We start from the raw sequence: 26,965 nt of genomic DNA, 5'->3' as shown, positions 1-26,965 counted from the left end.
CGGAACAACTTCAGTCAATCGGCTAATTATTTTTAATTCAGCGACAGCTGTATCAACCGGAAGTTGAAGCGAAGGTTAGAACTTTCGAGGACAGCAGAGCTTTTACAACAACATTAGAATTAAACTGAATAGTCAGTCAGTCCATTGCAACATAATGGGGCAACGTAGGATCAGCCTGCGGTTCATATATTCTCAGTATATAAACAAGTAAGAGAGCTATATACATATATTATATACTAGTTGATCGCCCCGGCTTCGCCCAGTAACATTTACTAATGTTAGTTCTTCAAGTTCCTCCAACCCACGCACACCAGCCTGTTCTTATTTATTTGCAAATAAAATATCTAAATTTGCGCTGCATACTTTAGGGAGCTTTTTTATTACAGTTGAAAGGGCTCACAAAAAATAAATAATTTCCGAGTTTTAACCGGAATTGTTGAATTTTTTTTCTTTACAAACCATCTCCTGAAAATTTCGAATCGAATAAAAAAAAAATTAGCCAAATCGCTCCAGCCGTTCTCACGTGATGACATTACATACATGGACCATTTAATTTTTATATATATAGATATACCATTCACCAAATTATATTTTAAAATAATTTATTTATTTTTTCCTTATATCTCAGCCATTTGTCGTCCAATTTTGTCGATTTTTCAAAATTAAATTTTAATACCCTCCACCACCATAAGTGGTGAATGAGGGTATATATAAGTTTGTCATTCCGTGTGTAACATTGAGAAATATTCATCTGAGACCCAACAAAGTATATATATTATTGATCCTTATGAAATTCTAAGTCGATTGAGCCATGTCCGTCTGTCTGTCTGTGTAAAATACGCTCACGTCCAAAATAGGGAAACAAAATTGGTAGACTTGTTAAGCAGTTTGGTATTGAAAATCAGCAAAATCAGTTCAGTGGAACCAGAGTTATGAACCAAAATGTGAGACAACCTAAAAAAAAACTTGATAATTTTAACATAGTTTTCCTTATTTGTGCAAATATATTGCAGATAATACCATAAAATTGCACACACGTTATTTTTATGTTAAAGGGACTAACTCTGGCGAAAATTATAAGAATCGGTCCATGATTTCTCCTAGCCCCCATACAAATTTCTTCCCGAAATATGTTTATTAGGTCTGTAAATGCCTACAAAATTGCAGTATCCACACAAAATTCAGGAGAAATAAGTTTCGTGCTTAAAAAAATTACAACCCCAAATTTTTTGTGGATCGGCCCATATTTGACCGTAGCTCCCATATAAAGTTCATTCCCGAAAATCACTTAAATAAGCATACATGTCTTATAGATATCGCTATTAAGTTAAAATTCGTCATAAATAGTCCTCATATATACCAAAATCGCTGTACCTAATTCTATGAAGATCGGCCGATAATTGGTTATAGCTCCCATATAAGGACTACTTCCGAAAAACACAATAATCTACATAAATATCTAAAACATATCAATATCAAAACAAAATTTTACATAGATCCATAATTTATACTTAGAAATCATACTACAGGATTTTGTGAATATCGGTCCATATTTGACCATAGCTCCCATATAAGGTCCACTTCCGAAAATCAGTTAAGTACTCATAAATCTCTTATAAATACCTTTATCATGCTAAAATTCGACAAAAATAATACTCATATACATAGAAATCACTGTACTAAATTGTATGCAGATTGGCCGATAAATGGTCCCCTATAAGGCCCATTTCCGAAAAACATATTAACCTTAAAAAATATTTAAAACATATCGATATCAAAATGAAATAACGTACAGGTCAGTAATTTGTATCCAGTAATCATACTTCTGAATTTTTTGAATATCGGTCCATATTTAGCCATAGCTCCCATATAAGGTCCACTCCCGAAAATCACTAAAATGCTCATAAATTTTTTAAAAATATAGTTATCAGGTTGAAATTCGAAACAAATTTATTTAATATATACAAAAATCGATGTACCAAATTTTATGATGATAGGACCATAATTGGTCATAGCCTCCATATAAGAACCACTTCAGAAAAACACTAATGCAAAAACAACCTGCACAAATATCAAAAAAAAAACTGTACTGAACCAAAATTTTACACCGATCAGTAATTTGTATCCAAGAATCGAGCTACAAGATTTTACATATTGGTCCATAATTCGGCATAGCTCCCATATAAGGTCCACTTTTGTTAATAGCGTTGTTTATATGAAATTCTACAAAAATAGCCCTAAAATACTTAGGACTATAATAGGTCATAGCTTCATATATTGAACCAAAATAGTACACAGATCAGTGATTTGTATTCAAAAATCATAATACTGAATTTTGTGAATATCGGTACATAATTGGCCACATCACCCATATAAGTCCATAAAAATCGCCCTAAAATACTTAGGACTATAATAGGTCATAGCTTCATATATTGAACCAAAATAGTACACAGATCAGTGATTTGTATTCAAAAATCATAATACTGAATTTTGTGAATATCGGTACATAATTGGCCACATCACCCATATAAGTCCATAAAAATTACGTTAAAATATTTTATGACAATCAACTCATAATAGGTCATAGCTCCCATATAAGCCCCACAACCAAATATTTCGAAATTTGTCTAAATATATTTGTATACAATTTTTTATACTCTGTTTCTTCACTTGATGTTAAAAGGGAAAAATGTTGATCCAAACTTATTAACTGATTATTAAATATATAAATTATTAAATTACATACGTTCTAATAGGAATTTCAGTTACAAATTGCTGAATTAGATACAATTTTTGTACATTTGAAATAAAATATCTTCTGCGTAAACTAGTCTTTCTAACAATTGTTATATTATTTCAGTTTTTATACCATCATATTTAGGTGGAGGGTATTTAAGATTCGGCACGGCCGAATATAGTACTCTTACTTGTTTTTTTCGAAATTGTTTATTTTTTTTTTAAAAAGTTTTTTTTTTAAATTTTTAATTTGGCTATCATTAGATATCCATATTTTCTATATTAATGACTTAGTAATCCAGATATAGATTAAAAATAGGCCAAAAAACGAGGTTGTCCCGGTTTTTCCATATATCTCAGCCATTTGTTGTCCTATTTTGCCTATTTTAAATATCAACCGAGCCGGAAGAATTCCCTATATATTGATGTATGAATAATTTTTGTAAGTTATTTGGGGGCTATTTTGTAAGTTTCAGAGGGACATATCTATATCGACTTTGCTATCTATAACGATCCAGAATATATATACTTTGTGGGGTCGCAAATCAAAAATGTAGAAATTACAATTACGGAATGACAAACTTATATATACCCTTGCCACTCATGATGAAGGGTATAAAAATACCTAAATTCAAGAGGGGTAAATAGGATCAGAAAATGTATTATTTCAGTGTTGTCATATATGCTTTGAAAGTGTTAGAAATTTTGTAAGAATTTCTATATCTTAAAAAACACAACTTTTCAGGAGAGGCAAAAAACATTTTTTTTTCGTATATTACTTGCGTTATTAAATTTCGGTATTCTGCAATATTTTTTAAAACAACTACTGAATCTTATAATTGGTTTTTAAAATGTTGTGCATTATTGTGGACTTTATGAAAGATAGAGGGTTTTGCTTAAAAATATTCATATGAAAATGATCACATAGAGGGTTTTGATTTTTTTGATTTCATTTATGCCATCTGTCAGTTTTTAACGTGATTTATTTAAAATAACAGCAAATAATACAACATAAGATAAAAAATTAGCAATAAACAATATTAAACAAATAGACTTTTATTTTTAAGTTTTTTGGTATAAATTATTGTAAAAATAATGGTATTCCGGTCGTATTACGCTCTTCAAATCTTGCAAATTTTTCCACTTATTTGGCTGAATTTTAAGTGGACAGGTTTTGGTTCAACATGTTCTGTATGAGGTTAAATACATGTGATCAATGTGATCTGTATCAAAATTTAATTTATATTTTACGCTACCATCTAGAAGATATAAAAGAGATCTTAAAATAAACAGAGTAGGATCGTTCTTTACTCATCATCTAATGGAAGAAGGACTAATAAGTTTGTCATAATTTTAATTATTAAAGAAATCATAGTTTAAATATTCTGCACCAAATGGTTTTTTACGATCTCATTGTTAATTTTTATTAGTCTTTCTGGCTTCTCTATCTTGCTCTCTATTTGCCTATGAACTTTCTCTAAGAACTTCTGTTCAATGACTTTATTATTTTCCGCAGCAAAATTGGATAGAACATTAGATGTATTGATCTTAATCAGTTATCAATTTATTTGAATTGGTAAACTTTTGTTAAACACTTGAATAAATAACTATTTGAAACGTATAAATCATATCTAAAAATATGTTAGAGTTATTATTACGCATTAAAACCCTAATTTGGTCTTGTTAAAAAAAAACATACAAAAACATATTGTTAACAATGTTTTATTATTATAAAAGGTGTTTTTTATAGAGGCGGAGATCTTTAAATTACCATCATCGCTTAAGGGTAGGGTAGGTTAGGTTACGTGGGTTGATCGAGTACGAGTTCACTTGGAAGCCTTGTGGCCCATTGTGGTCCCCTAAGAAATACTATTGTCCTAATGCTGAGAATTCATACATGAAAGGAGAATAGTTTAACTCCCTAATTCCACTTTGCCAACGAAATTAGGGAGGGAAACTTTCCCTTGAGAACCAACCGGTATTTTTAATAAATCTGATCATGAAAAAGAGCTCTACCAAGATATAGTACGCTCTTGTAAGGCTGGGCTGTCACATAGAAGGTGTTGTACTGATTCCTCCTCCTCATCATCTCAACAACTTCTACAATACCTATAACGTGGGTTACCCATGCGTTCCGACATGTGTCCAATCATACAGTGCCCAGTGATCATACCCGTAAGAAGCTTAATCGAATTCCTACTAAGAGACAAAAGAGTCCTGGTCCTATCCTTTGTCAGAGAGGGCCAGAGCATTCTGGATATTCTACAAGTGATAATATTTGACCACCTGAGTTCCGTCTCACTCAAAGCCCATTCATCTATGTGACGTGATGTTGTGTCAGTTGTGTCAGTGATTGACTACAATTGAGATGACATTTTGACTTAATAACGTTGGAGTTCAGAGCCTTGATTGATGAAAGGCTGTTCAAGTAGATATGTATCGATATGTGAAATTTTCGATATTCAGTTCCCGGATTCTTCTCGCGGCTGTATCGATGGCATAGATCTCTGCCTGAAAAACCGTGCTGGTATCGGGTAATCGAAGAGACAACAAAAGGTCCAATTCGTCGGAGAAAATTCCCGAGTTCGTGCCTCTTTCTCGATCATACTTCAGCCTGCCCAACTGTTTAAGTCGTAGAGCAGACTTAAAAGAAATGCATTTGATATATATATGAAGGGGAGTTATATTTAGCAACGTCTCTTGACTGGCCTGAGCGGTGGAGTTCATATAGCCAACAAGACGTGCTAGTCTATGCACCTTGTTTAGAATAGAGAGGTGAGTCTTAAAGTCCACCGCTCCCCACAAACAATAGATCTTATGACTGCAGTCTACATCCAGTGTGCAATATATCGTTTAAGACCTTATCTCTTCCCAAAGGTTTTCTTACATATTCGACTCTCAGCATTACGTTTTCACGAGAGATTAAAGTCCAAAATTACGCCAAGATATTTGGCTTCACTTGAAGTCTTCAGTCGTGGAGGTCTGAATTCTGGAATTTTATATCTCCTGCTAAAAAGAACCAGTTCGGTTTTGGTAGGGTTGACACCCAGACCGTGTTCCCTGGTCCATGATAGCAGAACGCTGAGAGCTGATTCCATGAGTCCACTTATTATACCCTTCACCTTTGTGAGAAGGGTATATATAAGTTTGTCATTCCGTTTGTAATTTCTACATTTTTCATTTCCGACCCTATAAAGTATATGTATATATTCTGGATCTTTATAGATAGCGGAGCCGATTAAGCCATGTCCGTCTGTCTGTCTGTTGAAATCAATTTTCTGAAGACCCCAGATATCTTCGGGATCCAAATCTTCAATAATTCTGTCAGACATGCTTTCGAGAAGTTTGCTATTTAAAATCAGCAAAATCGGTCCACAAATGGCTGAGATATGAGGAAAAAACCAGGACAACCTCGATTTTTGACCTATTTTTGAACTATATCTGGATTACTAAGTCATTAATATAGACACTATGGATATCTAATGATAGATATTTCAAAGACCTTTGCAACGACGTATATAAGACCATAGTTAGTTGGACCTGCAATGGGTCAAAATCGGAAAAAATATTTTTTAACCCGAATTTTTTTTTACAAAAAAAAAAATTTAAAATTTAAAAAAAAAATATTTGAAATAACAATCGAAAAAAAAATGAAAAAACAACTGGAAAAAAAATAAATTTTGTTTACCTAAAAATATTTAAAATTTTGAAGTATATGTTCCTGACATAGATATCGACCAGTCTTTCCATAATTTATATTGAATACATGATGGAGTACCAAACAAAATTCAAGGTGGATTTTGGTGCAGACAATAAAACTCAGCAGTTGAGTTCGGGAATTCCGGCTTCCAATAAGATGTTATAGGTCGATTTGGAAGAAACTCTTCATTAGACGTAAGCGGAAATTGGTGATGGCGTTATGAATTATTAATTCCCTTTTTGATCAGAATGGAATTCTGTGACAGAGGCGATAATAACAAATATGTTTAGTCCAAATATATTTTTTGACTCGATCCAAAGTTTACAATAATTTGTTACTTGTTCTTTATTAATTTTTTCTTTATTGTTCAAATTCAATCATATATTTACTGACTTAAAAATTAGTACTCTTAAGTTTATAATTTTCTCGGAAGGAACATAACGCCTTGAACCGAGGATTTCGGCCAGTTGTACATTTGGAGGCCGTTTTACCATCTCTATAGACAGGCTTACCAATGATATTCGTATAGGCATAATTACAGGTCATTAACTGCATAATTTGGCCATTTACGGTTTGACGTAAGATTGCACAACCGACAGCGATGTTTTTCTCCTGAACCATGGCGGTAAAGTGGCCACAGCTAGAACTGAAATTGAAAATTAAATATTATTAAAAGAGGCTTAAAAAGACTATTGAATGTATTAAATATGATTTAAACTCTGACAGAATTTAAGATGTTTTTATTAAACTTACATATCCTTCAAATTCCTCATCGCATTCATAGAACATTTTTTATTTTCCGAAAACCATGACTGAATCTGCTCCGTAAGCACAGTTCCAACCGATCTTTTCTGGCCACTCCATGAATTTTTTGCCACATTTTGACCAGCATAATGGAACTTATTTGTATTGTGACATTTGTCATGGTTCATTTTACACTGCTTAACATTGTACTCGGCCAGTTTAGCCAATTGGGGACTCCAACGCATCGTAGCCATACGAACGGCGCCTTTGTAACCGTTAACGCCTCCATTAGCTACACGATTTCGCAGAGAATTGTGTTTGTGGACAATTCTTTGACGCAATTTTGGTGTTATACGAATAATTTTGGCATTTTTGGAACAAGCTGCAGCAAATTTCTTAAAGTAGATTTAAAAAAAACCTATTAAATTTTAATTTTTTAAAGTTCCTTGACTTTAACTTACTCCCTTATTATTACAGGCAACATGTTTATCTCCTTTACATAGATTAGCGCTACAATAATTTGTTTGGGACCTTGTGGCCTCGATTATACAAATTGTTAGTAAAATAGCAAAAACTATCTTGAGTTGATACATATTGATAGTTAAAGGTGAAAGTTTAAACTAACTATATAATTGATGCACTTATCATTTTATTGAAATGTTTGATGATGTTTTTTCTTAAAGAATCTTAATGATGTTTAAACAATTGTTTGAACAAATTTAAAATTGTTTAAACAATTGTAAAATTCCAATATTTATTTACTTACACATCAAATACAGATGCACTTAATGTTGGCCTAAAATGCAACTGAACTATTTCCATTAAACATCTGTTATTAAAGTCTTAATTCATTTTAACTAAATTTATTCTTATTTCTAAATATTTAACAATAATACTAAAGTATAAAACAATTAACTACTTAATAAATACTAAATTACTACTATTTTCGTTTTCTTCTTGCTCCGGTTCATATTCATATGTTGGCTGCTTCCAATCACAAAGTCCCGGAAATTTTTCGCTAATCTTGTAGCCACATTTCGACGCTGTCGGTCCCGTCTGATAGACGGGCTCATCCGAAAAGTTATTGTAGTCGTAGTTGCATGTCATTAAGATTTTGGTTAAATTTGATTCATAAAAACGTATGGTAGCACAGCCGACATGATGGACACGATCGCCAACCATTGCGGTGAAATGACCGATTACTTTTCTGAAATTATAAAAAAATATATTCATTAGAGAAAGATTTTTTATGAAGGCTCTCGAAATTCTATTATATTTGTTATTTTTTATTTAATCCTCACAAAAAAAACTCTGAAGAAGGCAAGATCACAACACAATCAGGATCCCAATAGAGAGTTTTCGCTAAGGTAGTAAAAGGTCTTGGTCAAGATCAGTTTAATAAAACAATGTTCAAATCTAATCAATTACAAGTAGTTCGTACAAGAAAGCAGACCTTTAATATGGACCTGGACAGAATATGAAATACCCAGTCTGGAAAAGATAACAGTATTTTAGAAAACTATACTCGTACATTTTGGAACGACCTTGATAAATGCGATTGACCTGCAAGGGATTGACCGGGAATACTTGTGTTTGATGACTTTGGGAAGGTAATTAAATGTACAATACTGTGACATTACAAGATATTGCAATATCGTGCTATGGTTGGTCCGAATAGTTAGCTTAAAATGAGGTTTAGGAGAAACTTTAAAAATTTATTATTTTCACCAGAAGCTAAGAATCAAAGAATTATCAAGGTTCCCCACTACTACACCAAATATACAGAGGGCGTTGTTTCTAGGCAACGACAGATAACAGCCCCATTATCCTAGACCAGCTACAGCAGACCAATCATCTACTTAGCTGGAACAACAACCGATTAATGAAACTATCACAAGGCAAAAATAGACTGGATCTTATGGCAGGACAGCGCAATCTTACATGGGAAATACGCGAAAAACAACTGCAACAAATCGTATAAGATGGAGAGGCTTTGTGGGCGCTAAATGCTCCCAAGAGGTTTAATGGAGAGAAAAATATATAATAGGATGATTGTTATTTTAGTAGGTAGACTATGTCATTTAAAATATTGGGTGTATGACTTAAAAATGAGGGATTTTGTGCTTAAGAACTTATATGTCATTTTGAAAGGTCATTTATTCTCAATAATATGACACTCAACTTTTAAAATCACGAAAAATATAGTCAATGTGAATGGTGCTAATTTTAATGTTTTTATACCCTACACCACCATAGTGTCCCATAGACTTTATAAAATTCATGTCACCAAATTTTGTTACGATCGGTCCATAATTATTCATAGCTCCCATATAGACCCGCTTCCAAAAATCACTTTAACGTGCATACAGACATAAATCACACGACTTAATTTCATAGGCTTTGTTTTATATTTTTCTTAAGTTTCATCAAAATCGGTCGAAAAATATATAACATTTCGCTATCTTTCCATGAGAAATTCCAAATATTGAAAAATCGCAAAATTTAAATCGCATGTATGGAATAACTATAGGAGGTATTGTCATAATTTTTTCATATTTTCATTCCATATTATGTTCTCAATTAATCCCAAAGTGATGATCAAAAAATTCTGGAATTTTTTAACAAAATTTTTAAAAATTTGAAATTGGAGTTTTGAAACTTTGAAAAATAAGCTTTTATTTTAATATTTCTCCAAATATGTTAATTTTGTTCCTACATTTCTTGTTCTAGTGGCCTGGCGATTTTTATACCCTTCACCATGAGTGGCAATGGTATATATAAGTTTGTCATTCCGTTTGTAATTTCCACATTTTTCATTTGCGACCCCATAAAGTATATATATTCTGGATCGTTATAGATAGCGGAATCGATATAGCCATGTCCGTCTGCCCGTCAGTGTGTTGAAATCAACTTTCCGAAGCCCCCAAATAACTTACATACACGATTCATACATCAATATCTCCGAAATTCTTCCGGTTCGGTCGCTATCGGTCCACAAATGGCTGAGATATAAGGAAAAAAATAGAACATATGGATATGTAATGATAGATATTTCAAAGACCATTGCATACAATGGGTCAAAATCGGAAAAAATACTTTTTAACCCGAATTTTTTTTTCATCAAAAATTTTTTTTTTGTCATAAATTCTTTTTCCAAAAAAATTAATTAAAGAAATTTAAAAAAAAAAATTTTGAAAAAACTTTTTTTAAAAAAACAATTTGGAAAAAAAAAATTTTAAAACATTAAAAAAAAAATTTTGATTTTGTTTAAATAAAAATGTTTAAAAAAAAAATATTTTTAAGTATAATTTGGTGAAGGGTATATAAGATTCGGCACAGCCGAATATAGCTCTCTTACTTGTTTTTTTTTAACTTTAACATTTTTTAACCAATTTCTGTTTATTATGTCTCACTAGAACGACAATTACGTACACATTTCTATTCTTTTAAATTAGATTGCAAAAGTAATTTTTTAATGCCAAAATTTTTATAAAAACTGAAAAAATTGCATTTTCCCCTTGTAAATGCATCCCAAAACTTCAGAGGGCTTGCGGCACTCCTTAACCCCAACCGAATTACCTAAAATTTGTTCAGGATGATTTTTTTTACCAATGTTCACCAAACTTGAGACTGGCAAAAATCCAACTTTCGTTTATTTAGGGTCACCCTAATGTATATGCTGTATACTAATCCACTTGGATAGACTTCATGTACTGATAAGAAATTGATTCGTATAAAGTTTGAAGACATTCGAAAATAGCAATTTACTTAAGGTAGTGTCACACATGACAAATATTTGACGAAAAATACGTAACCACTTAATAAAATATATTTGAATTATATATTTTATTAAGTGGTTTGGATGATTCAAAACAAAAACAAGTAAGAAAGTATGGTCGGTCAAGCCCGACCATATAATACCATACACTAAGTAAAAGAGCAAAAACATTATTCTTTTAAAATTTCAAAAATTTATATTTTTGAGAGATTTTCGGAAGTGGACCTTATATGGGGGCTATGACCAATTATGGACCGATCACCAGGAAATTAGGTCGTGCGATTTGTGTCTATATGAAAGTTTACTATGTTGAATTTTGTGATTACACCAACGTTTTTAAGCGATTTATGCACGTTAAAGTGATTTTCGGAAGCGGGTCTATATGGGAGCTATGACTAATTATGGACCGATCGTAACAAAATTTGGTGACATGAATTTTGTATATATAAAACTTATTTGGAGCGCAATTTGTGGAGATACATTTATAAATTAAACATTTATGACCGATAAAGTCCAATTTCGGAAAGACATTTGTGTGGGGACTGGTGAAATAATGGTCCGATTTCAGCCAGTTTCAATAAGCTTGGTCCTTGGGCCGAAAAAATAATATGTACCAAATTTGACCGAAATATCTTCAAAATTGCGACCTGTACTCTGCGCACAAGGTTTACATGGACAGCCAGCCAGCCGACCAGACGGATGGACGGACGGACATCGTTTAATCGACTTTGAGGTGGGTGTTAGACTAATATTTTTGGGCGTTACAAACATCTGCACAAACGCATAATACCCTCCCCACTATGGTGGTGTAGGGTATAAAAATAGTTTTAGTTTATTTGAAGCTGTTTGATCTTACAAAACAATTGTAAAAACAATTGTGCTAAAAAGTGGTTACGCTTTTTTGAGCAAATATTTGCCATGTGTGACCCTACCTTTTGTACGGCTGGTGCCACCCCCATTTATCCAATTCCGCCCATTTTCAGCCAAGCTGTGCGCAATGGTACCGATGTTTTGCTGCTTTCACAGTTAAAGTTTACCAGATATTTCATATTGCGGGCTAAATTTATATGGGGGTTGGGAGAAATCATGGAACGATTCTTACCATTTTCAAAAGATCATGACCTTTTATCATAGGAACAACGAGTGCAACATTTTATTTGGAATTTTATTCAATATATTTAAAGAAATTAGCAAAACATTTTTGAAAAATATCAACTTTTTTGGAAGTTTTCTCCTCCCATTTTTCATACCAAACGTTTATGATCAACTAATAATATTTCAGGAAAATTTCATTCTCCTAAGTCTTACCTTCTACACAGAAAAAATGATATTTCAATTCAAACATATATCCCATATTGAACTGGTTTCAATTATTTCATAACTAACTCAAGTATTCATTTGCTCAAAAACAAAATTTCTTGTTATTTTCTATTGAATTTTGAGTTTTGAATTTGATTATTTTGACAATTGAATATACAATTTTCGTTATTGGTTGAATTTCAAATACAAAAATTATTGAATAGATAATTTTCATAATTGAAACACACAAAAAATAACAAAAATGTGTTTTCAATTACGAAAATTATCTATTCAATAATTTTTGTATTTGAAATACTACCAATAACGAAAATTGTACATTCAATTGTCAAAATAATCAAATTCAAAACTCAAAATTCAATAGAAAATATCAAGACATTTTGTTTTTGAGCAAATGAATACTTGATTTAATTAAAAAGCGTAGAATTTATAGATAACAGCTTTAAATGTGGATGTATCGTATCATACGATGTTAATCGATACATCGATGTTTTTTATTCGATGCATCGTAAGTAGATAATTGCAACTCACTTAATGCAGTGATAATGTTTTTAAACAAAAACCCTCTAAGAATGATTTCTAAAACTTTTTTAAAACCTTTATTTGTTTTTAAATTAGTAATAAACATACTTTATTTTTATAAAGCGTCATCGACGCGTCTGCAGAAAAAATCTGAAATATATTTTTATTGTGAAAAAAGTTCTCTTGGTATTTCATGGTAGTAATCAGTAATGTAAGTTCTTTTTGTATGTTTGATGTTTTACACAATTAGGTCCTTAATAATGTAATAATATTGAATTTAATAAAAAAATGCCTCATGAAATAAACAATTCCTATTCTATTTGTTAAATTAATTAAACTTTTAGTTATTCAATTAATATTGTTTAGTTCCAGTTAGAATAAATACGATGTATCCCAAACATCGATGTTTTTTTTAATTGATGCATCGAATAACATCGATGTGAATTAATGATGAATCGAATGGCAATCAACATCAATGTTTTTTTTACATGAACGGCTCTGTAGCATCTCCAATCAGCAATATGGTTTCATTTCGGCTTATTGCTTCTATTAATATTTATAAATTTGGAACAAGCTCTTCATCAAACAAAGATGTTAAATTTAAAAATATTGAAGTGTTTATACCCTACACCACCATAGTGGGGAGGGTATTATGAGTTTGTGCAGATGTTTGTAACGCCCAAAAATATTAGTCTAACACCCACCTTAAAGTATACCGATCGACTTAGAATCACTTTCTGAGTCGATTAAACGATGTCCGTCCGTCCGTCTGGTTGGCTGGCTGGCTGTCCATGTAAACCTTGTGCGCAGAGTACAGGTCGCAATTTTGAAGATATTTCAATAAAATTTGGTACATGTTATTTTTTCGGCCCAAGGACCAAGCCTATTGAAACTGGCTGAAATCGGTCCATTATTTCATCTAGCCCCCATACAAATGTTCTCTCGAAATTGGACTTTATCGGTCATAAATGTTTAATTTATAAATGTATCTCTACAAATTGCGCTCCAAATAAGTTTTATATATACAAAATTCATGTCACCAAATTTTGTTACGATCGGTCCATAATTAGTCATAGCTCCCATATAGACCCGCTTCCGAAAATCACTTTAACGTGCATAAATCGCTTAAAAATGTTGGTATACTCACAAAATTCAACATAGTAAACTTTCATGTAGACATAAATCACACGAACTAATTTCATGTTGATCGGTCCATTATTGGTCATAGCCCCCATATAAGGCCCACTTCCGAAAATCACTCAAAAATATAAATTATTGAAGTTTTAAAAGAAAAATGTTTTTGCTATTTTACTTAGTGTAGGGTATTATATAGTCGGGCTTGACCGACCATACTTTCTTACTTGTTATACCCTACACCACAATAGTGGGGAGGGTATTATGCGTTTGTGCAGATGTTTGTAACACCCAAAAATATTAGTCTAACACCCACCTTAAAGTATACCGATCGACTTAGAATCACTTTCTGAGTCGATTAAACGATGTCCGTCCGTCCGTCCGTCTGGTTGGCTGGCTGGCTGGCTGGCTGGCTGTCCATGTAAACCTTGTGCGCAGAGTACAGGTCGCAATTTTGAAGATATTTCGATCAAATTTGGTACATATTACTTTTTCGGCCCAAGGACCAAGCCTATTGAAACTGGCTAAAATCGGTCCATTATTTCACCTAGCCCCCATACAAATGTGCCCTCGAAATTGGACTTTATCGGTCATAAATGTTTAATTTATCTATGTATCTACACAAATTTCGCTCCAAATAAGTTTTATATATACAAAATTCATGTCACCAAATTTTGTTACGATCGGTCCATAATTAGTCATAGCTCCCATATAGACCCGCTTCCGAAAATCACTTTAAAGTGCATAAATCGCTTAAAAATGTTGGTATACACACAAAATTCAACATAGTTAACTTTAATATAGACATAAATCACACGACCTAATTTTATGGTGATCGGTCCATAATTGGTCATAGCTCCCATATAAGGCCCACTTCCAAAAATCACTCAAAAATATAAATTATTGATATTTTAAAAGAAAAATATTTTTACTCATTTACTTGGTGTAGGGTATTATATGGTCGGGCTTGACCGACCATACTTTCTTACTTGTTTTTATTTAAATTTAAATTTCCCGAAATTTAAAATTTTTTCCCGGGAATTCCCGACAATAAATTTACGGGAAACAATAAAAAAACTGTAGAAATATTTGTAAAATTTTGAATTTACAAGGTAAACTTTTTCGAACTTTTTTCAAAAAAGTTTAATAACTTTTGCAAACATAAACCGATTTTAACAAGTAATATCTCATTTTTTCCCATATAAAGTTGTCTTTAAAACACTGTGCAAAAAATAATAGGTTTTTATAGAAAAAAATTAATTAATTTGAAAAATTATTAAAAAAATAAAAAATAAAGCAAAACTTTTTATAAAAACTTTGTCTATCCATAATTGTTTAAAATTTTGAAATCGGTCTAAAAATGTGTGAGTTAGAGGTACTAAAGTGCTACGACCTACCCTAAAACAGTTTTTTAAAATATCTCAAAATTTTGAGGGTGTTTCAAAATCTTTGAAAACGGTTTTAGTATGTCCTCACCTAAGCCTACAACCCCCATTAGGTCGCTTTTCAAGTTCTGACAAAAAGTGTCATTTTGTAGCAGAGTGTTATTAGGTTGTTTGTCTCTCCTGTAAAATTGTATTTTAGGTTAGACGATATGTATATTAAGTATCCAATAGAATATTGTTATAATCTTTTGGGTTGAAACATTTTGCAGTATTCTAATTGAGTTTTAATGTAATTTTGTTTAAACAGAGAGTTACTATCATATGGCCGGACATAAATGACCCTCTATAAATTTCATAATTGTTCAAACATTACAAAATCCAACATGTGTCGACACATACGATATACGACAAAATTTATCTACTGTTACAAAAACGAAAGCAAATAATAAACTTACTTATCTGGATGCAAATGAAATGAATCAATGAATGTTTGATTTGCCTCCTTATGCTCCTTATACCAATTGACAATGAAATTCTTCATACGTTTCGAATGCGATGTGATATTAGCGCCTTTCCAGAAATAACCAATATTCTGACCACTGTAGGGGTAACGCGGCGTATTGTGGCATAAATCATGCTCAAATCTGCAACGTTTCACATGCAACCCAGCTAAATACTCTAATTCATTGTCCCATTTAAGTTGTGGCATATGAGATGCCGACTTATAGCCATCCACTTGGCCGGATGCAATACGTGAACGTGCCAAATTATGTAAATCTAAAATGAGATTACGTCGTCGTTCGCTCATTTTCAAGAGATGCGGTTGTGAACCACAAGCCGGACTGAAATTACCACGATTTTTGCAAGCAATATGAGGTTTTGTATTCGTATGGGTGCCATTATAGAATTCACACAATGAGGGGGCACAGTATTGATTCGAAATTGGAGTATCTTGAGGAGTAGGTTGTGCTGTTGTTGTTGCTGTTTCGGTTGTTGATGGAGAAGGTATCAAAGGAGTCTGTGATGATGATGATGAAGTGGTTGTTGCTTCAGTTGCAGGTGTAAGTGGCAAGGTAGACCATGTTGAGGGTGATGACGTTGTAGTAGTGTAATTTATTCTTTCAGTTGTTAAAGATGATGTTATTGTAGGGGGAGAAGCTGTGCTGGGGTCTAAACTTTCCGTATTGATTTCATTTTTAATAGTAGTTGATGTTTGCATTAAGGTATCCGTAACATTTGTTGCAATTAATATAGCATCCGTTTTATTTGAATTTGAAACTTCAGTTACATTTTTAGTATTTTCCTGTGCTGTCACTTGTAACGACGAGATGAAGCCAACTGTTAAAACTATTGTTATTAATATTCTCATTTTTATCATTAATCGTTTTTAAAATTGTGTGCTTTTTGTTTGTGTTCTATAGATTCTCACTATTATTTAAATTTATGAATAGATTTTGAAATTTTTATAATTATTCTTTTGTGTTATTTGATTTTTGTTTGTTTGTATTTTTGCTTATAGATATTCGTAACTAATAAACCGTTCAACGATCATTCTATGGCTTCAGCCAAATACTAACTGATTTTGCATTCATGCAATCTTTCTAATAATATAGAAAAAACTATTTTCAATTCCATTTCAGTGTGATTTTTGCTATTATTTGGTTGCCAATTTGTTGTGGGCAACATGTTGCCAGCAACATTTGTTGCTTAGGCAGAGAAAGTGTATATTGTTTTTTTTTTTTAGAATTTTATTAAGATTGATAGATTTTTAGGTTGTTGGTTAAAAAAGTTAACAATTAAAAACGGTGTTAAAACTTTGATGAAATTTGTTTAAATGAATTAAGATACATTTATTAATTTATAGGATTTCAAGACAAATTTTACACCACAGACCCTTTGAAAGCGGCTCTGCACATTGGGGCAGACCTATATGGCGATAATTAAACGGCTTAGGTTTGGTATTAGGCAAAAAAATATTTATTAAAACAATTTCGTCAAACTTTACCATTTATCATTGTTAACAATAGCGAATGGCTTATATAAAAAGTATTTTTGCCTAAAGTAACTATAGATATTTCTATAGAATTTTGAATTTAATTTTTTTTCTTTTAACAACTTCTGCAGATTCTTTTACGTATTCTGTACTTAATGGTCGAGAATACCTAGTAGACATAGTACAGGGATTTTCCCAAATTATTTCTTCACCAAAACACAATCTTAGAGGAACTAAAGCTGTCAATAAAACATGGTAATCCGAATTTTTTTTATTTTGAAAAGCTTGTTTGTATTGATTGTGTCTGGTTGTTCCATCTAACCCCTACTTGCTGTAAAGAGTTAGTTTGGTACATTTACTATCAAAACTCAATGTTGTAAGCAATGCACAGTGGGGCAGAATCAACAATCAAAAACTTGTCAAAAAGTCAAAGGTAATCCCACAATTCCTAAAAATTGAAGCGAAAATCCCAAAAATGATATTTTTTACAATTTTGCCTATAGGGTCCACATTTCCTTCGGGATAGGTCAAATTCCGAATGGCGTAGGGGCGACATACTCGAAGAATAGGACATGTTTTTTATATAAAAATGTTCTCCGTAAAGATATCTTTCAGATAAACATAAAATTGTTATATGTTCTTAAATAAAGTTTTTTTTTAATTAAAAAAGAGTTAAGTCGCCCAAAAAACAGCAAAAATCAACTATTTTTTGAATATTTAAATTGAAAATCGTTTATTTTTGGATCCATAATTGATATTGCTCTGAAATATTTTGTATGTTCTTCGTAATTTAATTGTATAACAAACAAAAAAAATTCGAGTCCAATTGGTCCAAAAGTACGACCTATATTTTTAAAAAAGCGGACCAAGGTATGGCGCAATTTTAAAATTGCAATTTTGAAATACTTATAACTCGGAAATTATAAGAGATAAATAGCACAAGATCTAGCCGATCGCTTTCCAAAAATATTAATATCTTTGAAATCGGATGGGAAACAAAAAAATGGCACGTGTTTAAAAATTTTACATTTCGAAGGTACCCTACTTTGAGCCCCCATATCGACGCCTCTGGAGCATTTGTATGACCCATTTAAATAAATTAAACTCGAATACTCCTTGGCTACGCCCACGTATAATTTTATCGCGATCGGACCAGCCGTTTTGAAATGCCAGATTTATTTCCAAAAAATTTCGATTCTGCCCCACTGTGCAATGTTTCAGATGTAATATCCAGTAATGCCTGTAGCTGTACTGATGCATACGATTCGGTTACAGTTACATTTTTTGGATAACACTTTTTTTGCATTCTTGGACCAATTTATATGACGGAAAATCAAATATGGCATTATTTGATTTGGTTTATTTTCATCATCACTTGGGGTGCTGCTTTGATTCAAGTTTTGTACAATTTCTGCTTCTTTTATGTTTCCTTTTTTTCTTAGACTCATTTTTCAAGTTCAGATGTGGAAGTGCTATCCCGTAATAATTTAGTTTTTTCCCGCTTCCTACGGTCGGAGCATTGATCAAAATCTAAAGAGGGACGTCCCCTATTTGTTTTTTGAGTTTTCTGAAATGTAATCAAAAACCATAGAGAAATATACATAGAGCGGACACTCTCCTGTCAAAGACCTAACTCAGTTGTCAAAAACCTAAGTGCTGAGAATATATTAGTAAAAAAAACTATGTGAAAACAAAAACAACACTCGTATGTGTGATTATTTTGAGTAAAATTTTTGTTTGAGTTTTTTTCTAGTTTTGGTCCGCCTGTGTCCCAATAGGCAACTTGTGGCAACTTAAAAAAACATAATCTATTTCAAAACATTTCACCGAGTATTTTGTATAAGAAATTTATGGAGAATTCGGGAGAATTTCATACTTTTTATACTTCTAAACTTTTAAATATAATAATAATAAAAAATTCAAAAATATATACATTTTCTTTAAATTATGATTCTGGCCAAGTATTCTTCTGAATTAATTCCAAAATGTTATCTGTTTATTCGCGACATACTTTTGTATTGGAATAGAAGCAAATATTATTGTTTTTCCTGGTTTTAATACATAAATTTGCATTAATTTCAGGTGTATGAAAAAAGTATATTAATAAAAACTATTTCATGACAATTTTTATCCCCTACACCACCATAGTGCGGAGGGTATAATGCGTTTGTGCAGATGTTTGTAACGCCCAAAAATATTAGTCTAACACCCACCTTAAAGTATACCGATCGACTTAGAATCACTTTCTGAGTCGATTAAACGATGTCCGTCCGTCGGTCCGTCCGTCTGGTCGGCTGGCTGGCTGTCCATGTAAACCTTGTGCGCAGAGTACAGGTCGCAATTTTGAAGATATTTCGATCAAATTTGGTACATATTATTTTTTCGGCCCAAGGACCAAGCCTATTGAAACTGGCTGAAATCGGTCCATTATTTCACCTAACCCCCATACAAATGTGCTTCCGAAATTGGACTTAATCGGTCATAAATGTTTAATTTATAAATGTATCTCCACAAATTGCTCTCCAAATAAGTTTTATATATACAAAATTCATGTCACCAATTTTTGTTACGATCGGTCCATAATTAGTCATAGCTCCCATATAGACCCGCTTCTGAAAATCACTTTAACGTGCATAAATCGCTTAAAAATGTTGGTATACTCACAAAATTCAACATAGTAAACTTTCATATAGACACAAATCACACGACCTAATTTCATGGTGATCGGTCCATAATTGGTCATAGCCCCCATATAAGGCCCACTTCCGAAAATCACTCAAAAATATAAATTATTGAAATTTTAAAAGAAAAATGTTTTTGCTCTTTTACTTAGTGTAGGGTATTATATGGTCGGGCTTGACCGACCATACTTTCTTACTTGTTTTTCTTAACTTTGAGAAGACATAGCGGTTCATTGAAATTTGACTGTAAAAAATAAGATTATGGTTTCATATAGAGAAAAATTTCAGTTTTCAGCCGATATAATTTTTTCCCCGAAAAAATCAGTTTTCATTTTCGAATTATCGCCAACCGTCTCCATATGTCTGCCCCAATGTGCTCTGTTTAGTCTCAAAGTATTGCACCTCATATATGCACAATTTTAAAATGCTTTCATAGATTGGTTTCTCTAATTTCAAAGTCTTGTCTATTATTGAAACCCTTAATTGTTAAAATTTGTCCTGTTAATAAAACAATAATTTATAAATTTATATTATAGATTTAAAACATTCGTATTTTTTGGTCAAAAAACCCGTATAAATCTATGTTTCCTGCAAAAATATGTGGAATTTAAGTTGGCCAAAAAAACAAATTGAATTTTTGACCACCCGGTTCGAACACTAGGTGAAACACAGGGAGTCAAATTCGACCAGATTTCAATGAGTGAAACTTTTTTATAAAGCTAGTAGAAAAGTAAAGAAATTCTTGCAGATTCCACTAAGTTATCTCCTATAGTTTATAAGATTGGGCTGAGATCAACCAGTTCTTTCGGCATTTTAATTGGAAACTTTGTTTCCTAGACAATAACGTCAATGCCATGGCGAAAATGGTTGAGAAAGTTATCGTGTTGGGAACGAATTTCATCAAAGTAATCTTTGATTAGACCTAGACAAAAATCCCGGTTTAATAAGACGTGCGAAATAGCAGTCAAATCCAGAGAGGAAGCATTCAGTACTAAGACGCAAGAAAGCCCTATAAAAAGCAACGCCTTCATACTAAAGTTCTTACTGCTCCCCGGGACAGTAAGTGAAAGCTTTTAGTCATTCAATAAAAAAGTAAAGGATAATGCTAGTTCCTCAATTCCAACTCTTTTAAAGGATGACCCAACATTCACTCATACGGTTTATATAGCAAACATTTTAGCTGAATTATTCGCAAGTAATTTCCACTTGCCGGAAAGTGATCAACTATTGTCCGACCTCGAAAGCGACTATTCTTTCCAGCTCGTGCAGTTAAAAGGTTTTTATCACATCTGAATGTAAATAAGTCTCCTGGGCCAGATGACAGCCAGCAGATTCGACGCTAGCTCGTTCATTAGCTAAACTTTTCAGCACTTTGCACCGTGTCGGCGTTTTCCATTATGTTGGAAGGTCAATTACTAAATTTGTTCTGCACTTTCCAAAGTTATGGAGAGTATGGTAAACTACCGTCAGCCAGTATGTTTTTCGTAGAGGACGCTCTACGGTAGACTTTGGCGGAAGTAAATTGGTGACTCTAGATATATCCAAGGTGTTCGATAGAATGTGACATGGTGCTCTCTTTTATCAAAACTTATTGCTTTTGGTGCCGATTTTGGTGACGAGTTGTTATAGATGAGATCTCATCAACCGAGTTCATGATCAAATCAGGGGTACCACAAGGCTCCATTCTTTCTCCTACTCTATTCGTTATTTTTCTAAACGACCTTCTATGTCAAACTTCCAACCCTATCTATTCTTTTGTAGATGACATCATCAGTTGTCATTCATATTCATTCAGTTACAGACCAAGCCTGTCGGAGATTGGGGCAATGAGGCAAAACATGAATGATTCCCTTAATTGGGACTTGTGAAAATATCTGAATGGGGTCGTGTGAATAGTGTCGCGACCCTATCGTTTAAACCGAGCGGTCAGTTTAAACGATCGCAAGACTCGTTCACAAAACGAACAACAGATCATGTCGCTTCATCTGTATTTATGGGTGGTGTAAATATTGTGGAATCAAAAGTTATTGATGTTATGGGCTTAATAATGTAGTGTCAAAAAAACATTCAAGAGTCTCGGTCTTCTGAAACAGTGTAGGAATTGCTTCACTCCATTTGATATCCTCACTATTTGCACCTCCTATAATCGACCGAAAATGGAATACAACCCCCATGTATTGGCCGGTGCTTCAAAGTCTGATTTGGACCTTCTCGATCGCGAACAGGAGTATCCAACTCTTCCTTTTTCATCTCTTAAATAAACTGGTTCCAACACAATGCTTTGCATGAGTAGTGGTTATCCCCTGAAATTTTGAAATTTTCGTTATTTTCCTTGAATTTATTCTGTTTTTCGCAGATTCAAGTTATAAAACGAAAAAAAATGTCACGTTCGGAATCGTGGAAATTTACAGATACAAATATATTTCTATTTTTTTTTTAATATGGAACCTACAGATGTGAAACTTTCTTATTTGATTTCTGTGTTTACATTTTTTCAATTTTCTGAATCGCTCCAAAAACCTAGTTTTAGCAAGATCAATATTTTTTGTATTTAAATCTATCTAGTTTGTGTTATTAACCCAAATATGTAAATATAACATGGAATTATAGTAAAAATCCCATTGTTTGCTAAATACCCCATAAACCAGTAGTAACACTTTCTCGTTCTACTCTTCTTTATCTCTAGTTATCTGTCTAATTTATTATGCAATTTAATTAAAAACACCAGTTAGAAATTTCTCATAAATATAAATATTTTTAGCAGCATCTTTAACAAATGAAATTTAATTTTCTCTATTAATAATAAATTTTAAAAATATTGTTATGTAAATTGATTTGTGTGTTTTAAAACCGCATTTTTTGATCCGTACATGAGGTGAGTAATTTTATATCAAAAAATTATGCAAATAAATGTTTGATAAATAGAGCAATATGTCAATGAACTATTTGTATAGTTGTATTTGTTTGTGTTTTTTTTTAATATTTAAATTAAATTAAAATAAAATTGAAATGTTATTATAAACAGGACGGGAATATTTAAGGAAAATAACATAGAAATGAAACTTACTCGTACTCCAGTACTAAACGTAATAATTGGCTGTACAGGAAATCGTTCCCTTAATTAAAAATTGCATTATAATTTGAGGCTTATCTCATTATTTCTGAATAAAACCTTTAAATTCTAAATGTACTGGAATAGTAGCTTCAACAATGTGGCCGCTATAAACTGAATTGTTAATTGCTGATTGTAACTATTCAATTCGAATTACTACGAATCTTCGAATCAATTAGAAACAGTTTTATACTCTCAATGAATCTGTTTTCTTTGCGAACTCTTTTTGTTTTTAAAAACAAGTAAGAGAGCTATATTCGGCTGTGCCGAATCTTATATACCCTTCACCAAATTATACTTCAAAATACAAATTTTAAATATTTTTAGGTAAACAAACATTTTTTTTCCAATGTTGTTTTTTTCAAAAATTGTTATTTTAATTTTTTTTTTAATTTTTCAAATTTAAATTTTTTTTAAATTTAAAATTAATTTTATTTTTTATATTTTTTAAAAAAAAAATTTTTTGTTTTTTAATTTTTTTTGGTTGAAAAAAAAATTCGGGTTAAAAAATATTTTTTTCCGATTTTGACCCAATGTAGGTCCAACCTACTGTGGTCTTATATATGTCGCTGCAAAGGTCTTTGAAATATCTATCATTAGATATCCATATTGTCTATATTAATGACTTAGTAATCCAGATATAGGTCAAAAATCTAGGTTGTCCTGATTTTTTCCTTATATCTCAGCCATTTGTGAATCCATTTTCTCGATTTTAAATAGCAACCGAGTCGGGAGATATTGATGTATGAATCGTGTATGTAAATTATTTGGGGGCTTCGGAAAGTTGATTTCAACAGACAGACGGACAGACAGACAGACGGAGATGGCTTAATCGACTCTGCTATCTATATGGATCCAGAATATATGTACTTTATAGGGTCGGAAAATTATATTGTGGAAATTATAAACGGAATGAGAAACTTATTATTAATAGCTTTATATCATTTATTTCCTTAAATAGTAAACAATAATTATGAAAAATGAAGTAAATAACAATTGATAAGCGTATCAAATAAAAATGCACGTAAAAATCTGTTTATCATTGTTTATTAAAACGTATTCTGAAAATGTTCAAGTCATGCTGTAATCGGCTAAATTTGCACAGGGTATTATTTCAAAATAACTAATACTAAATGCAGATCAGTCACTTCAAGTTAGATGTATAGAACACGATTGTAATTTAAACTAAATAAAAACAAGAGATCTATATTCGGCTGTGCCGAATCTTTTATACCCTTCACCAAATTATACTTTAATATTTTTAGGTAAACAAAATTGTTTTTGAAAATTAAAAAAATTAATTTTCAAATTTTTTTCTTAAATTAAAATTTTTTTTTTAAATTAATAAGTGAAAAAAAATATATGACAAAAAAATTTGTTGGTAAAAAAAATGGGGTTAAAAAATATTTTTCCCGATTTTGTAAGTCCAAACTATTGTATATTAGAGTGCTCCAAGATTGTATGGACGAAAAATTTTTTCTAGTTACTGGCCGTTCCCCCCTCTAGAATGGTTCTATGTATTGTAGAAACTCGTTGTGTAAAATATTAGGATGATAGGATAACGCTAACTGGTGCCGCAACGACGCTGAAGTTTTGAGGAGCATTTACTAGGGGAAAAAATGCAATTTTTTCAGTTTTTGTAAAATTTTTGGCATTAAATAATTACTTTAGCAATTTAATTTAAAAGAATCGAAATGTACACGTAATTGTCGTTCTAATAAGATATAAAAGACAAAAATTGGTTAAAAAATGTTAAAGTTATTAAAAAATCGCCAGGCCATTAACGTGTCTCTGGCCACTAGAACAAGAAATGTAGAAACAAAATTAACATATTTTGATAAATATTATCAAAAAATGTACTTCTATTACATTTTTACTTAAAATATATCCATATTTACTTGTATATGAGTTTTTGTCTTCGTAGGATACCGTTAACCTATTCGCAGGTATGACCAAAAAAAATTAATTTTTTTAAAGGCAGTTTCAAAACTCCAATTTAAAATTTTTAAAAATTTTGTTAAACAAATTTCATAATTTTTTGATCATCACATTGGGATTTATTGAGAACATAATAGGTAATAAAAATATGAAAAAGGTACGAAAATACCTCCGATAGTTTTTCCGTACCTGCGATTTAAATATTGAGATTTTCGAGAAAAAACTATTTTTTTTGGCCATATTTTGACGAATGAGCCGAATTTCTTTACTGTTATGATTTTTTTTTTTTTTTATTTTATTTATATTTATAATCAAAGCCCTTATGGGCCAAATGATTAAAGAAATCTCTTATACGGAAGAATTATTGAATTCTTAAATACTTATCAATAAACTTACAAATTGGTTTAATACAAGTAACATTTTTGTTGTAAATCATTTAATAATATTAATACTATTCTGTATAACTTCAATGTTGTTAGTAACAGTAATTATTTATAATTTATCAAGAATAATCTTTCGGAACATAGATAAACTATGAGAAAAATGTCTTTCATTGTAAGGTATAATACTATTCCATAGATTAATAACACGAACTTGAAATGACCTCTGCATATTCAGTGTGGTAAAATGAACTTGCACCAAGGTGTGTGTTCGAGATGAATTCCCAAACTGAAATTTATCAACCAAGTATATTGGTGTGTTTTGCTTATAAATTTTATAAAAAAATAGTAAACATCTCATTTTAATAAAATCATCAAAATCACAACCTAAAAACATGCGCACATATGAAGAAACTGGTCCAGTTCTATCCAAATTATATACAAATCTCACAATACGATTAATACACATTTTAAGTTTTGTCAAATTACCACAAGATGTACCGCTAAATATCTCTAACCCATATAAAATGTTTGACATAAGAAGTGAATGCGCTACTTTCTTTCGAACACTAAAGGGCAAAAAAATTCCAACACTATACAACTTTCTCAATGTAGTATACACCCTGTAAGTCACGAAATTTACATGACTATCAAACTTCAAACTGCTGTCAATATAAAATCCGAGAGCCCTGTATTGATTCAACACCAAGTACTAATACGTTGAAGGCACTTATTCAAAGAAATTACAAACCTATCGACATTGTCAGGACAACAAGAACTTACGATCTGAACATCATCAGCAAATATATGAGTCGTCCCAATATCTATATTATCAAACAAATCGTTAATATATACCATAAATAACATTGGTCCCAATATGGACCCTTGCGGTATTCCCCTCTGCAATTCAACCATAGCAGAGGAAACATTACAAAAAGAGGTAAATTGTTTACGACCATTTAAAAATGAGAGAAGAAGACGACATGCTGAAGTGGAAAAACTAAATTTGTTAAATAATTTGTTAATTAATAGATCATGACAAATAGAGTCAAACGCCTTTGAAAAATCTAAAAATATTAAAAAAGATATTTTCTCCCTATCATAGTTCTCACGAATTTCATCAGTTACACTTAACATGACAGTAGATGTACTGCAACCTACTCTGAACCCAGACTGATAACCATTAATAAAATTATTACTAACAATGAATTCCGACATCTGACCTCTTAAAATGACCTCTAAAATTTTTGAAAAAACTGGCAGAATACTAATCGGTCGGTAATCGGAAGCAGATCTAGGACTCCGGACTTTTGGAATAGGTATCACCCGAGCCACTTTCCATGAACTAGGTATCTTCGATGTAGTGATTATAGTGTTCATAATATGTAAGAGATGCAATGATAGACCTGGGAGAACATTCTTTATGAAAACTATTGACACTCCATCAGAACCTACAACTTTAGATTTAATGCTCAAAATAGCTTCCCATAGCTCAGATTCATTTATACACCTAAAGCTAAAACCTCCCCCGATTGTAGTACTCAA

At 31.8% G+C, this 26,965-nt stretch overlaps 2 protein-coding genes across 2 annotated transcripts; both read right to left on the bottom strand.

Annotated features, from left to right (window-relative positions):
- Positions 1-6,829: 6,829 nt before the first annotated feature.
- Positions 6,830-7,773, bottom strand: LOC135958475 (antigen 5 like allergen Cul n 1-like). The gene is made up of 3 exons (XM_065509382.1): positions 7,642-7,773; positions 7,190-7,575; positions 6,830-7,082 (listed from the first exon to the last, which is right to left on the bottom strand). Exons 1-3 carry the CDS (start codon positions 7,771-7,773, stop codon positions 6,830-6,832), a joined length of 771 nt encoding a protein of 256 aa, XP_065365454.1.
- Positions 7,774-8,058: 285 nt separating this feature from the next.
- On the bottom strand, positions 8,059-16,875 carry LOC135957817 (tabinhibitin 4-like). The gene is made up of 2 exons (XM_065508620.1): positions 15,772-16,875; positions 8,059-8,387 (listed from the first exon to the last, which is right to left on the bottom strand). Exons 1-2 carry the CDS (start codon positions 16,692-16,694, stop codon positions 8,096-8,098), a joined length of 1,215 nt encoding a protein of 404 aa, XP_065364692.1. The 5' UTR covers positions 16,695-16,875; the 3' UTR covers positions 8,059-8,095.
- Positions 16,876-26,965: the final 10,090 nt, after the last annotated feature.

This window comes from Calliphora vicina, chromosome 4, assembly GCF_958450345.1.
Source record: "Calliphora vicina chromosome 4, idCalVici1.1, whole genome shotgun sequence".
Taxonomy (NCBI): Eukaryota; Metazoa; Arthropoda; class Insecta; order Diptera; family Calliphoridae; genus Calliphora; species Calliphora vicina.
Note: the sequence above shows the minus strand (reverse complement) of the source record. Positions and strands in the feature narration are given on the sequence as shown.